This window comes from Megascapheus bottae, chromosome 16, assembly GCF_031878675.1.
Source record: "Megascapheus bottae isolate mThoBot1 chromosome 16, mThoBot2.hap1, whole genome shotgun sequence".
Lineage (NCBI taxonomy): Eukaryota > Metazoa > Chordata > Mammalia > Rodentia > Geomyidae > Megascapheus > Megascapheus bottae.
In genome coordinates, this window is record NC_143524.1 from 10,939,926 (window position 1) to 10,955,647 (window position 15,722).

At 35.2% G+C, this 15,722-nt stretch overlaps 1 protein-coding gene and 1 pseudogene across 1 annotated transcript; both read right to left on the bottom strand.

The window, feature by feature from the left end:
* Positions 1-5,080: 5,080 nt before the first annotated feature.
* On the bottom strand, positions 5,081-8,148 carry LOC150052777 (olfactory receptor 5W2-like; annotated as a pseudogene).
* A 920-nt stretch (positions 8,149-9,068) lies between these two features.
* Positions 9,069-10,004, bottom strand: LOC150052778 (olfactory receptor 5W2-like). The gene has a single exon (XM_090348842.1). It carries the CDS (start codon positions 10,002-10,004, stop codon positions 9,069-9,071), a length of 936 nt encoding a protein of 311 aa, XP_090204968.1.
* Positions 10,005-15,722: the final 5,718 nt, after the last annotated feature.

A 15,722-nucleotide genomic window follows, 5' to 3' on the forward strand; every position in this document is an offset into this window, starting at 1 on the left:
AGAAGTAAATGACTAATGAACTGTGATGAGAACATGTGCTATAACAAACATTCCTATCTTGTAGTAATGGTTATTTTATTTTTTCATAAATCTCTTCTTTTGCAATTTTCATCACCATATCTATTTGTTTTCAAACATCTCATTTTATCCTAAATGTCCTTCAAACCATGATAGATACATATATTCATATTTACATTAAAAAAGTAAAAACTATCTGCAGCCAAAAAGTGCAAGGAAGTACTTGAAGTCATTTCAGGATTGAATGAAGTTCACACAGACACAGAGAATTAGTTAAAGCAATTTTCTTTTTCAACTTTTTCAAAGGCATTTGCAATTACAAAATTATCAAATGACATTTAGGAAGAAAATAAGCATACATTCTTCCCACTTGCCTGCAAAATAAACTGCATAAAAATTATATTTCCAACAGTAGATTTTCAAATTAGCAACTTCCTTATATTAGGGGATGTTTTTAATTATTCTGACATTACTTCCACTGTATCAGTAAACTGATGCTTTCTGTATAGTTATTTCTCCCCTATCAATTCCTTTGCTTCTTCTGCTATTGAACATGACATATTGCATTTATTTATTTTTCATTTATTTGTTTATCTGTATTTGTTTATTTTACTCACTAAAGTATTTCTGTAGTTTTCTAACAGCATTTTAAGTTTCCAAAATTTGGCATCTTATTCACATAACATTGTGTTAATAGTAATTTTATTATGTTTATGTAGTACTAAGGAGGTTCCATTTAACGAAGCAGCTTATGAATGCAATGCATCTTGATCAGTGTCACCCCTTGAACATTCTCAGCCCCTTTTCAACCCACTCACCCCTTCCATTACTTTCCTTGTTTTTCTGGTGTATACACAATTCTTGGCTGCATCCTCTCCCTTCTCCCTTTTATTGTCAACCCTTCTCCTTTTGGCCCCACCTTCCCTCTAGGATGTACCTATTTCTAGCTCATCAACAAGTTCTTACTCATTATCATTGTATAGGCATCTGCAAGAATAGATGTGAGTTTTGTTCCCATACGATGTACTTAAACAAGCATAAATGAGATTACATGCAAACTCAATTTCATGAGAATGTAATGGAAAAAATGCATATACTTGAAAAAGAGAATGATATACCTCTGAACTGCCAATTATCCCTTATCTTGCTTTACTTTTAATATAATTGTCCATTTAAAACATGATAGAAAGCAAATATGTATGTCACCAACACTCACAGTGATTCAAGATTTAACAATTCATTACATTGTCTTCCTAGATGAGTAAAAGTCATTGCATCTATAGCATTTTCAACTAACTTGAACCATGTTTCTTCTCATTTTCATATGTAAACCAGACACTGCCTTTTAAAAAAATCATTGACAAGGTGCTGTACATAAGTTATATCAATAAGATAATGGGTACATTACTTTTAGAGTAGTGTTACCCCCTCACTTTTTTTCTCCCCAAAATCTCAGCCACCCCCCCACACACCCACTGGCTCCCTTCCCATCTTACCCCCAAGGTGTTGGGAGCCAGAGTGGAATCAAACTGTACCTTGATATGCATCAGACAATGGCTTTATTGTCTTATTGTTTTCTGGCCTTATTCTGTTTAAATGACCTGAGATTTACCATATGAATGTAACACCTGGAAATTCCCTGGGTCTCAAGAAGGGAAGAAGCTGGAGTGGAAAATAAAAGCAGCAGGCTTTACCTGGACTGCAGACATCCCAGACCCGGTGTGTCTGTCTCTCTTCTATTTCTTCCTAGTCCTTGCCCCCTATTTCAGGAACCCCAATCTGCGAACCCTGGTTTGCTGCTGGCTGGCCCCGGCACCAAGGTGTAAAGTTCATTTCCAACATGGTGTCTAGTGAGTATCATTCTTGCATTGGTTCATTTTTTGTCCTGGTTCACAATTTGTGCTGGTCCTGGGGCTCAAACTCTTGGCCTGGGAACTATCTCTGAGCTCCTTTGGCTCAAGTCTCAACTTGAGCCACAGCACCACTATCAGATTTTTCTGTTCAATTAATTGGAGATTAAAAAGTCTCAGGACTTTCCTGCTCTGGCTGGCTTCAACCAGCGATCGTTGATTCTCAGACGTCTGAGTTGCTAGGACTATAGTCGTGAGACATCAGTGCCCTGACAGTTGTTCAGTACCTGTTGGTAGCTTAAACTCCTTTATACAGGTATTCTGAAGTTTTGTTGATATATAGCAGAGTCCGGGGCACCACAGACCTACTTCATTTGGGTTGTATAAATTCTCAAAGGCTCTGCTCTTGTGAATTTCTTACCTGCCTCAGCACTTACTTCCTAAAATACCATCATGTTCAAGGTATCATAGTAATGGCCTCAAGGTTTGATTAAGGACGAATGTATGTTAGGCAGATTGGATGTAGTTAGAAAGGTAAAGAGCCTCTTATCTAGAACAAAAATCATAGATGTTTTCACCTGATACCTTGTTTCTGACATGACCACAAGACCCATGAGGCAGTGACGTTTTGATATTACTTTTATTTCAAAATACTGTTAAAGAGGATATTTGACACTGGTCACCATTGTCCCCCTTTCCCTCCCCTAACCCCCGCCCAATCATCTTGTTTCCCCCCTCCCCTTCACTATTCAAATAAGCCAATAAATGTATACACAATACACCAGGTAACAAAGTCAGATAATTTGGAAGCAGTAGTGATGAACTTGGAATGAATTCTGTTTGAATTTCAGTTTGAAACATCATAATAAATTCTTTTTAATTGATACATGATGATCAATATTTCGCTTTATCTTGGTCAACATTGAAATTATAAGAAGTAAATTTAAAAGGAAACTTAAGAATTCTTTTACTGGAGATATTGATATAAAGCAATAGAGTGATATTAAATAATGATTTAACTGGGTGACTGTGAACTGTTTCATCATAGTTGAGCAGTACGAGAGACAAAAAAGGACATTTTCTAGAGGAAGCAATGATCAAGCACTTCATAGTATTTCATCAGGATCTTTTAAATTATTCTTTAGTTTTTAACCTGATTTGCTTTATAAATATACAAGCCTGTCTACTTCAAGAATTTTCTATTACTCCTTTATCCCTGTCTCCGGATTCCTCCTCTCAATTACAGTCTAGACCCTTTGGAGTCTAAATTATTTCTTAACTGGATTGATCATCTTTTGAAATATATTCATTTATTTATTTTCCATTTCAGGAAAGTGACTAATTTCCTTATGGTGTTTTGGAAATGACTTATGAATGAAAGGCCCAGCTAGAAATTTAAATTTCCCCCCAACACCCTAGCTCCGTCCTAAATTTCCAAGGAATGAAGACAATGGATTTAGAGAAGATGCCGAAATTCTCATTCAGGGTGATTTTGATCATAGTCATTTCCAACGTGTTTCAACCCGGATTAGTTGAGTGAACCATGGTGAACTTGCACGTCCATCTGAGAGAAGCATGGCTTTTAGAGATGAGAGTGTTAGGTCACAGGAGGAACTCACAGTTCGTAATCCATCTTATCATCATGTGCCATCTGTGGGGAATTCAGGACAGTAAGATGCTTAACAAAACCTATTATCTCAATGGAGGGAGGTGCATTCTGGGGTCTTTCTGTGCCTGCCCACCTCTTTCTACGGATAGAACTGTGAACACAGCACCCTTAAACAGCGTTGTGGTTCTGTGCCACATGGTATCTGGCTGCCCCCAAAAGGTTCGCTCTGTCGATGCTGGCATGGCCAAATCCACTGTTTTAACCAGCCATTCCTTAAAGACTGTGGGTCTCCAATGACGAATGATAACTTCCTGGCTTCCAAGAGTTCGGATCCAGCCCCCCTAGGATGGAACATTTTCCTGCTACCTGTCACCTGCCTGTGTGTGCAAAGTTATCAATAATTGACATTTATCTTCTCCCCCATCCCCAAATTTTAATTATAAATGTCATTGAAGTTTTCATGACCAGTAAAAGCTCTATTTATCTTGTGAATAAAAAAGAATTTTCTATTGTACATCTCACTGTTGTCCATTTTTCCATCCAATATGCACCACTTTGTTCTGAGAAGTCATGCAATATATAAGGATTCCTTTCTTTTGCACATTGCAGTTCACTATTATGTGCTGGAATACGTCCTTTTTATTTCAAGAATGGATTGAGTCTCATGTTAAATTATTTAATTAATCATTTGCAGTCTATTGTTTTCACAGAAACATAAATGTCAGTAGGAGTTAATTTTTATGGAATATAAGGCTAAAGTACTAGAAAATTCTCACTAAATTTTATCATAGTTGAAATCAAATAAAAAATAAATAAATCATTACACATTTAAATCATGAAACATTTGTACAATGAAGGAATAAATATATCAATACAAATAAAAATAATGAGGCATGATATATTTGAAGGTCTGCAATATATTCTTTATTTCACCAGTACAATTTCACATTTAGTGAAATTGAACTATTTATTGTTATTATAAATATAAGATGTAGAAGGGTTATAGTTACATACATCAGGTAATAAATACAGATCTTTTTGGACATTGTTATCCTCTTTCCATCTGTTATTTTCCCTCTCATTCTCACCAATAAGCTGACTAGCTCATTTTCAACATGGTGTTAACCTTAACATGAACAAATGTCTTGTCTCTCCATTTCTGTGCCCTCTCTTATTATTCCAAAGACAGAACCAAGAAACAAACCAAGCAGAAAGAAAAGAAAACAGAAACAAGAACAAAGATAACCTCATTTTCATTTCCTGGAGATCATTTAAATACATACCATTTTGGATGATCAGAGGAAGATAGGCACTGTGCCTTTCTGTTCAGCCCCATAAGAGTATCTTCAATGGTCTCACTATGTGTGAATGGATAAAGTCCTTTGTAATTTATCATAACCAAGGGTATTTCAGAACTACTTACATAAAGAAAAGAAAACAAAACAACATAGCTGTTTGTCTCTCTGAGCTTGGTGTACCTCAATTAACATTATTTCTAACTACATTTCTTATATATTATGTAATAAAAATTTACAAAAAAACAACCACTAGACAATATGTACCAGTAACCATAATTCAATTATTTAAAAGCACACTTTATTTTTTAGTTTTCAAGAGACTGTTTCACGTCCTTGTTCTTTAGGCTATAAGTCATAGGGTTCAGCCTGGGAATCACAAGGGTATAAAAAAGGGAGGTCATCTTGTCTTGATCTAGGGAGTAGGAAGAGCTAGGCCGGAAATACATGAAAAGCATGGTTCCCTGGAAAATGGCCACTGCCTTAAATGTGAGATGCAGGTGGAGAAAGCTTTGAACCTGCCCTCAGCAGAGAGGATCTTCAAGACGGATGAGATGATGTAGCAGTAAGAGACGAGGACCCCTGAGATGGTGCTCAGTTCAATAAAACCAAAAATGGTGAAGATTGCTAATTCATTGACCCTTGTGTCAGAACAAGAGATCAGCAGCAGAGGAGGTACATCGCAGAAGAAGTGATTGATCTCATTGGACCCGCAGAAACACAGGCGGAATGTCAATGAAGTATGCACCAATGCATCTGTTATTCCTACCAGGTAAACCGCAGCCAAGGGTTGGGATCGCATCTTGTTGGACATGTCCACAGCATGGAGCAGGGGCTTGCTGATGGCCTTGTACCGGTGAAAGGCCATCACTGCCAGCAGCATGCACTCCGCATCCGTGAAGATGCAGAAGGTGAGGAACTGCAGAGCACAGCCAGCAAAGGGAATTGACTTCTCCTTGCTGAGAAGATCCAGCAGCATCTTGGGCCCCACCGCAGTGGAATAGCAGAGATCAGAGAAAGAGAGGTGGCTGAGGAAAATGTACATAGGTGTGTGAAGCTGGGGATCCATTCTGATTAAGGTGATCATTCCGTGGTTTGCAATGAGACTGATGAGATATACAAGGAGAAATGTAGCAAACAGAGCCATGTTTGTATCAGTGTTATTGGTAATTCCCAAGAGAAGGAATTCAGTTATTGTAGAGCAATTTCCAATGCCCACTCTTCTTTGTCCTTTTCAAACACAGTTTTAAAGGATCAGGAAAGTGATATATTGAGTATGGATGCTTTTTTCTATTTAAGCTTGTTCATATGAGATAAATTGTGAACATTATTTTATTCACTCAGAAAACAGCCCAAGGATATGACATGACTAAAATGATATTATAATTATGTGGTAAAAATTTAAAACCTAATGACTAATGTACTTATTCAAACTTTTAAAAATAATTTTACATTTAGATTTGCATGTATAAATATGCACATACATATTTGTTTTATATATATATTTCTGAAATTTCTTGCCTTGGATTAAGCTAAATCTCTGTTGAGACTCAAAATATTGTGACAGAAATTCCAACGTTAAAGTAAAAAGCCATAAAATGTAATGCTTAGACTTGTGCAGTATGGACCAACAAATCAATTATTACACTGAGTTTTAACAGTGGGAATAACATTGTATATAAATTTGTAATAAAGAAAATTATTCTAGTATTGTTTTTACTGTTTGAAATTTATCTAAAAAATCAATTCTTATTGATTTATTATATTATTTCCTGTTGCTTGTTTTATAGTGCTTTTACAGCCTACTTTTATAACTCAACCAATTCCAATGGACAAATTTCTTTAAAAAAACAAACCGATTTCATAGAGAAAAACTAGTCTATAACAATTGTTCTTAACAGTGGCTTTTTAGTTGACTTTTATATTCAACTAAGCAAACAACCAACAGCTATTTAGGGGAAATCTATGCTTATGTTTCTATTGTTTCTGTGCATATCTAAGGCAATAAATATTTTTGCTCATTTGTTTTATTAAAATTAGGAGGCAATCAGCTATTTGTCATTTTTCCTGAATATGATTAATGTGAACTAGAATTTGAATATATTGTTATTTATCTATATTTTGTTACCTATACTGATTTAAATGCAAATAAAACACATCTAAATCTATATTTGCAGTATCATTTGCAGAGTGATTTTAAACAGAAATGATTTATTTATAAATACTCAGGTAATTCATCCTGACCAACAATAAAAACTGTTATCAGTTAATCTCACACAGGTTTAACAAGAAAATATCACTGGCTAATAGACTGCAGACTTTTAAATTTCATAAGTATGTTCAAAGTAATGAATTTACTCATTCCTTAATCTGATGTTTCATTATTCAGATAAAGGTACAATTTTACTTTTCATGTCCAGAAACCTACCTGTGATGTGAAGGTCTTTCTGGTTTTATTCATGGTCTTTGAGCAACATGGAAATTGTATTTTATTTTGTTCTGGTAACTCTTGGGATTTACATCTCTGGAACCTCTTCCTTAACAGTTTTGTGTTATTCAACTATGACTAAGTAGGCATCTGGGTAGACTTTTCCTTTGAGAATACTGCTGCAATTTCAGCAAAGGCAAAAATTTGAATTCTGTATCCTTCTGATACTTACTTTGCAATATTGATACTGCTGTTAGGTCAAAAAGATCATAAATATGGTGCAATCTTTTGTATATATATGAAATAACTCAAGTATCTCATGTTTATGTAAACACTGTGAGAAGTTTTCAGACAGTAAATTCATAATTCTTAGAGGTAGAATGTTGCTGCTTGGAAAGCCATAAAAAGATTCTGTAATAAAAACTTAGAGCCCCTATTGGTTTAGTGGTTATTGCAGATAAAGATGCAAAACAACAGCATAACTTAATTTATTATTTTATTTTACTTTTTAAGGTGATATACAGTGGGGTTACAGTTACATAAGATAGTGAGTTCATTCTTTTCACATACTGTTACCCCTTCCCTGTATTTTCTCCCACTTTCCCTCCCCTTCCTCCTCCCACACAAATTGTAAAGTTCATTTCCAACATTGTGTCTAGTAAGTATGGTGGTTGCATTGTTTCACCCTTTTCCCCACAATTTCTGTGGTTCCCCTTCCCTTCGCCAAATCAGCTGAAATTATATAAAAGACAACAGTGACCAACAAAATTAAAACTAGAGGAGAATGACAGGAAAAAATCTAACAGTACAAACACACACACACACACACACACACACACACACACATATTACACCAACCATAAAAAACCCTCTTGTTTATATACCGGAGATGATTTCAATTAGCATATTAAGTGAAGTATGCCAAACCCAAAGTAGCAAAGACTCCATGGTTTCCCTCACTTGCAATAATTTCATAGCTTTGTATGCCTACCTTAGTCCTAGCAGAGGTTCACAAGAGCTCAATGTATGTATAAGCATATAAAATGATGATAATTGAAATGGTCTCCACAATGTGAACACAAAGATATCTTTAAATAATGATTTAATAGAGTGACTGAACAATGGCAAGACTATTTCACCAGAGCTGATCTTTAGGAGACAGAAAAAGGAAATGACTTGGAAGTAGTGTTCAAGCATTTCATCACACAGAAGTATTTTGTTACAATCTGTGAAATTGTTTTAGATTCAACCTGATTTGCTTTATCAATATACACATCTCTCTGCTGCAAGAATTTTCTAATTGCAAGGCACCTGCTTAATACCTTATTCCTTTCTGAAACATGCAGCTTTTGCTTATAAAAATCTATACTATATTCAGAAAAGCTTTTCTTTGGTACAAAGTTGGATGTTATGCCTTGATATATAGTCTGCAGTTTTTTTTTATTTCAACAATGTATTGAGGCTCATTTGAATTATATAAATGTAGTTACTTAAAACCTATTATTTTAACTAAAATAAATTTTAGTGGGAAATAAATCACTGAATTTTTCACGGAATATGAGGCAAAAGTATTTGAAAACACTCACTAAATTTTGTGATATTTGAGATTAAATGAAAAATATGAATAAATGAACTATTGGTGCAATTAGATCAGGGAAAAGTTCACAGTGAGGAATAACTATATTAATTAAATAATGTGATGTAACATGTTTGAGGATTTGCAATATTTTTTTACAGTTCATCTAGTACAAATGCACATTTTATTAAACCAAGCTATAAGGTGCAACTGTATTTCTCATACGCAATTCCATGCAATTTTACAAAAAAAACAGTGCTAGAATAATATATTCCTGTATACATCAATATAATTATTTAAGAGCAAATTTATTTTTTAGTTTTTCTAGGGCCTCTTTCACATCTTTGTTCCTTAGGCTATAAATCAGAGGGTTCAGCATGGGAATCACAAGGGTATAAAACAGTGAGGTCATCTTGTCTTGATCTAGGGAGTAGGAAGAACTCGGCCGGAAATACATAAAGAGCACAGTTCCCTGGAAAATGGCCACTGCCATTAAATGTGAGGCACAGGTGGAGAAAGCTTTGAACCTACCATCAACAGAACGGATCTTCAAGACGGATGAGATGATGTAGCAGTAAGAGACGAGGACTCCTGAGATGGTGCTCAGTTCAATAAAACCAAAAATGGTGAAGATTGCTAATTCATTGACTCTTGTGTCAGAGCAAGAGATCAGCAGCAGAGGAGGCACATCGCAGAAGAAGTGATTGATCTCATTGGACCCGCAGAAACACAGGCGGAATGTCAATGAAGTATGCACCAATGCATCTGTTATTCCCACCAGGTAAACCGCAGCCAAGAGTTGGGATCGCATCTTGCTGGACATGTCCACAGCATAGAGCAGGGGCTTGCTGATGGCCTTGTACCGGTCAAAGGCCATCACTGCCAGCAGTAGACACTCAGAATCTGCAAAGATGCAGAAGATCAAAAATTGCAGAGCACAGCCAAAGAAAGGAATTGCTTTGTTCTTGCTAAATATGTCCACCAGCATCTTGGGCCCAATTGCTGTGGAGTAGCAGAGGTCACAGAAAGAGAGGTGGCTGAGGAAGAAGTACATTGGTGTATGCAGCTGGTTGTCCACATTTATTAAAAAGATCATTCCAAGATTTGCCAGAAGATTAATGAGATAGACCAGTAAAAACATGGTGAAAAGCGCCACTTTGATGTTACTGTTATTAGTAATTCCCAATAAAATGAATTCATTTAAGGAAGAGCAATTTCCTTGCTCCATTCTTCTCTATTGTGTCACAACTGAAATAAGGTTTGTTCATATTTAATTGTGCACATCAATTAAAAAATCTGTGAAATAAAACGTAATATATTTCTCTAATTTTCTTTTTTCATATATTTTGTTGTAATTATTAGAAGGATTACATTATATTCGCCAGATAGAAGGTGCATTACTTCACATACATTGATACCCTTTCTCATGTCTTGGTCCCCATTTCCCTCTCCCAACCCCCACCCCTCATCTTGTTTTCCCCCTTCCCAATCCAATTTCAAATAACCAAATACGCATTTATCCAATATATCAGATAACTAAGTAATATACTGTAACAATATGAGATAATCAAGGGACAGCAAAAGAGATGAGAGATAACATAGTACATTAAGTACACCAATCACAATCACTCATTATATGGCTTTTGTTTCTATATCCTAGAGGTCCTTTCATTTAGCATCATACTATATGGCCTTATGTATCTAGGATTTGCTCTATTGCAAATCTCTAATTTTGTTTCCCTCGTCAGAGCAATATACAATTTTCTCTTCCTGTTCAGTCATTGTAGTCTCTTGAGCACAACAACAACAATAACAGCAACAACACAAAACAAAACTGAGATGATACATGAGATTTTTAAAGTGATATATGTGTATGTGTCAGTCATAATTACTAGTAAAGATATTTTATGATTTTATTTAATTGTCAATGTGATGTATAGAGGAGTTATAGCTACATTTGGAAGGTGGTAAGTACATTACTTCTTGCACATTGTTATACTTCTCATAACAGAATAAGAGACAATTAAATGTCCTATAATGTTCTGGTTTCTTTGTTTGAGTATATGTATAGGTAATGTATTTTCATTTATATATGTTATGTATTGAAATATAGGAAATCATATGTACTGAATCATATGTACATTCATATAATGTATTTTGATCAAATTCACTGCCCATACCCATAATTCAATCATATATCTCCTTCCCCTTATCTTTAAATGAATTTTAACATTTTATAATACAAATCAGTTCACTCACTGTATTTCAGTTCCAAATTAGAAATCTTCCAGTTCTGTGATGAAATCATCAGACTTTGGTCATTAGACTTTGAAATTGCTCATGTACTTCAAAAATGCATGAGTTCCAAGTTTAATTTTAAGCTCTAGACCTTATCACGATGAGTAGTTCTTTGATACCTGAATGCTCTGCAGATGGTATTGCCTCATACTAAGTAGCATTTGGGACTTAATTTTCTGCATATATTTCCCTTAGGCTTTGGGCTGTGCAAATAGGTGATTGCTTACATTTTTACTATTATATTCCCTGCAGAACATCTTAAACATGGGAATTAAACCTAGGATATACTCACAAAATGGATCTGTACCACAAGAGAATTACACATTAGTGAAATATGTGGAATATTTGCACATTTAAGATTTTTATTTGTTTCATATCTCCCAAATGACATGTAAACTTATTGATCTTAAATAGTGTTTCTGATTTAAGTATTTCCATCTCCTTTGTAGTGTTTAATTTCTTCCATATTGCAGCTATACTTCACCATCTTGCAGGTTTTTTTTAACTAGCTTTCAATAATCGTTTGACATTTCTTAGACACTATGGCACGCATACTTCAAAACTAATCATTTCTTTTGTTTATTTATTCTAATATACATGTTCATTATTCTCTGTGTCAAACACCAAGCAATTACATGGGAGAGGTAATTTGATATCAATATTTTCCTTGAGATTTCCATGTTGAATCAAGTTTCAGAATTTCCTCCCTTCTATTGTTCAGTAATGTTTTATTTTCTGGACATCACATCTTTAAAAAAAATCAGTTAGTATACATCTGTGTTCTTGCTTCTCTTTGACAGTTAATATAACTATACCAGGGACATTCATGTCAATAGAAGGTTTAAAGATCACCTTTTCTTCTTTTTAGTTGTGTGTGTGTGTGTGTGTGTGTGTGTGTGTGTGTGTGTGTGTGTGTGTGTGTGATGGGGCATAGACTTTGTGCCAGGGCACTCTGAACTCTTGAGCTCAAGGCTACCACCCTACCCCTTGAGCCACAGCACCAATTCCTGTTTGGAAGATAAGAGTCTTATACTCTTTAGTGCTCAGGCTGGCTTTGAAGCACAACCCTCACATCTCAGCCTCCTGATTACCTAGGATTACAAGAGTGAAGTCACTGCACCCGGCCTTTTCTTCTTAAGAATTATAATATTGTCATCTCCAAACCACATGAAATCCACTCAAATTTCATTGATTTCAATAGTTTATTGTATTTTCTAAATCCATGTATTTTAATATTTGAGTAATGAATACAATGTTCACATAAGAACTTCTCTACTTGGGGCAGGAGTTTGGCCTAGTCGTAGAGTGCTTGCCTAGCATGCATGAAGATCTGAGTTCGATTAGTTGGTACCACACACAGAGAAAAAGCCTGAAGTGGTGTTTTGAATCAAGTGGTAAAGCTCTATCCTTCAGAAAGCTCAAGGACAGTGCTCACCCCTGAGTTCAAGCCCCAGGACTGACAAAAAAATAAAAGAACTTCTCTACTATATTTGTGTTGTTTTGTGCTTCCTATACAGCTGGATGAAAAACTTGAAATATAATCTAAGTGGAGAGAGTTAAGAACAAATAGAAGAAATGTCCTGTCTTTTGGAGATTTTGTTTTCTTTCCCAGCATGGTTCATTTATATGTGTAATGGCATTCATTTTATGATTTCACTTCAATAATGATTGTGAATTTTTCTTTTTAAAGGAGTCAAATTGTACTCTAAAAATAATTTCATTTGTTTCTATCTACTCCCATTCTTCCTAAGACTGAGAATTACAGAAAGCATGACTCTCATTTCTTGCATATGCATGTCTAGACAGATAGGGATAATTTTCCATACAGCATGAACCTGGGTTTCCACTATGGTGGAGAAAATTGGGGATACTTCAGAATGACCAGGAGTTAGTTTACCATGCTTCCTCAAGGGCCTCTATGGAATCCAATTAATCTTCTTCCTCTGTGCTATTCATGTATTTCTTCTATATTCACTAGAGACATGTATTTTGCTAGGTACATGTATTTCTTCTATATTCGCTAAGTACATACCACATGTACTGAACTATTTATTAAATGCTCAAAAATTAGCAGAATAAAAGGATCAGAATGAAAAAGTTCAGAAATCTTCAGAGGTTTTTGATAGTTTGGGCATCAATTTTTATGGTCATATGTACATAACTAATGAAGTATTGTGATTCTTGACCAGTACTGTCCTAGATAGATACTAATAGTATTAAAAATAAGGGAAACATGGACCTTATGTATCTTTGGGTCTGGCTTATTTCATTTGATATGATCTTTTTCCAAGTCTTTTCATTTCCTCACAAATGGGGCAATGTTATTCTTTCTGATGGAAGCACAAGATTCCATTGTGAATGTATATTATATATATTATATAATAGTTATATGTAATCATATAAAATACATAATATAATACAATCATATATATATTTTTAATATTTTATTGAAATTAATAAAAGGGTTACATGATATTTGCCAGATAGAAGGTGCATTAATTCACATACATTGATACCCTTTCACATGTCTTGGTCCCCATTACCCTCCTCCCCACCCCCCACAATTATACATTATTTATTGTATTATTATATAACATCATGTATTTATATATTATAATAATAATATATAATAATATTATCTATATACTATATTATATAGCAATATTATATATAGTAATAATATTATATATATAACACATTTTTTTGATCCATTCATCTGCTGAGGGGCACTTGGGATGATTCCATATTTTAACTATGGTAATTAATGCTGCAATGAACATGGTTGTGGTGGTTGCTTTGATATCAATTTTTTCTTTTTATAAGTTGGATAAATTCCCAGGAGTCGAATTGCTGGGCCATTGGGAGCTGTATGTTTAGGCTTTTAAGACCCTCCATAATGATTTCTAGAGTAGTTGAACCACTTTACATTCCTACCAACAGTGTAATAGTGTTCCCTTGTGCCACTCTAACCACACACAGACTCACAGTGCACAAATTGTGCCAATGGTCTGTGCTTAGAGAAAACTACCAAAAGTAGTCAAAATATATCAAATAAGTGCATATATCAATATATAAATACATAATATTCATTGTCAGGCTATTTCAAGTCACATGAAATATCTGTGTAAGGAAAACTCTAGACACACACACACACACACAAAAACACACACAGAGTCTTTTGATCTCTTTCTCTCTCTCCCGTTCCATGTATCTCTCTCTCAGACTCAAATGAAGTACAGAATACTCAGTGGGCCTCTGGATAAGGGTAATAAATTAGACCTCCCTAGACATAATTGATTAGTGATTAATAACAATAATACAATAATTGACAGATGTGGTGCATCATACCTATAATCCTAGCATCTCAGGAGGCTGAGACCTAAGGATCAAAGTTCAAAGCCAGCCTGGGCACAAAAAGACCTGAGACTCTTATCTCCAATTAAGCTGTAGAAAACTGGAAGTAGGGCTTGGTTCAAGGGAGGGCAGTAGCCTTGGGCTGAAGAGCTCAGGGACAGAGCTCAGGCCTGTTTAAGCCCCATGACCCACAAAAAAGTAATAATAATACAATAATTTTCAAGAATGATATTACTGACTTTACTAAAACAATGAGAGTCAGGAGAAGATATTGCCTGATTTTTCAGTGTCAGTAACTGAATTCAGAGTCTTGAATATGCTGAGAGTTCTTCACACCTGGCTCCCAGTGCCTTTTAAATGAAGGAAATCAAAGACTTGTAGTATTTTTTTTGCCAGTCCTGGGCCTTGATCTCAGGATCTGAGCACTGTTCTTGGGTTTTCTCAAAGCCAGAGCTCTAACACTTGAGCCACAGCACCACTTCTGGCGTTTTTCTATGTATATGGTATTGAAGAATCAAACCTGAGTCTCTGTGCATGCTAGGCAAGCACTCGACCACTAGGCCAATCTCCCAGCCCCAGACTTGTGGTATTTTTATTATATAAAATAAGAGGGTAAGCAAAGATGATAAATAAGGACAAGTGGATATTTGCTAAACACACATTTAAAAATGTACATTCATCTCAATTTTATAGATGAAGTAATAGAAACGTAAGACTTTTATAATAAAAGACTTCAAAGCCAAATGCCCTTGAATTATTCCTATAACTCCATCTACTTAGGAGGCTGATGCCTGGGACAGTGGTTTGAAGCAAGCCCAAGCTGGAAAGTCAGTGAAATCCTTATGCTCAGTTGTCCACCAATAAGCCTAAACTAGAGCTCATGTTCTCTCTTTGAAGCACAAAAATCTCGAGACAGTGCCCAGGACCCAAAGATGAGCCAGGGTGGCATACACGTATCCATTAGTGTTCCATTTTAAAGCATTAGTTCTGTTATTTTTATTGCTTTGTTAAAGGTGATTTAAAGAGTGGTTACAGTTAGATAAGTCAGATAATAAGTACATTAGTTTTTGAATAATGTCACCCTTCCTTCACTGGCTCCTAGATTTTTCCCTCTTGACCCTCTCCCAACAAGATGTACAGTTCATTTCAATATTATACCTAGTAAGTATAACTGCTACATTTGTTTTCTTTTTGTCCCACCATTTCTGTGCTTCCCCTTACCCTCCTGAAACAGATAAATTTACATACAAGTCAAAATACAGAATAAAGAAACAGTGAAAAAGAAGAACAGTAC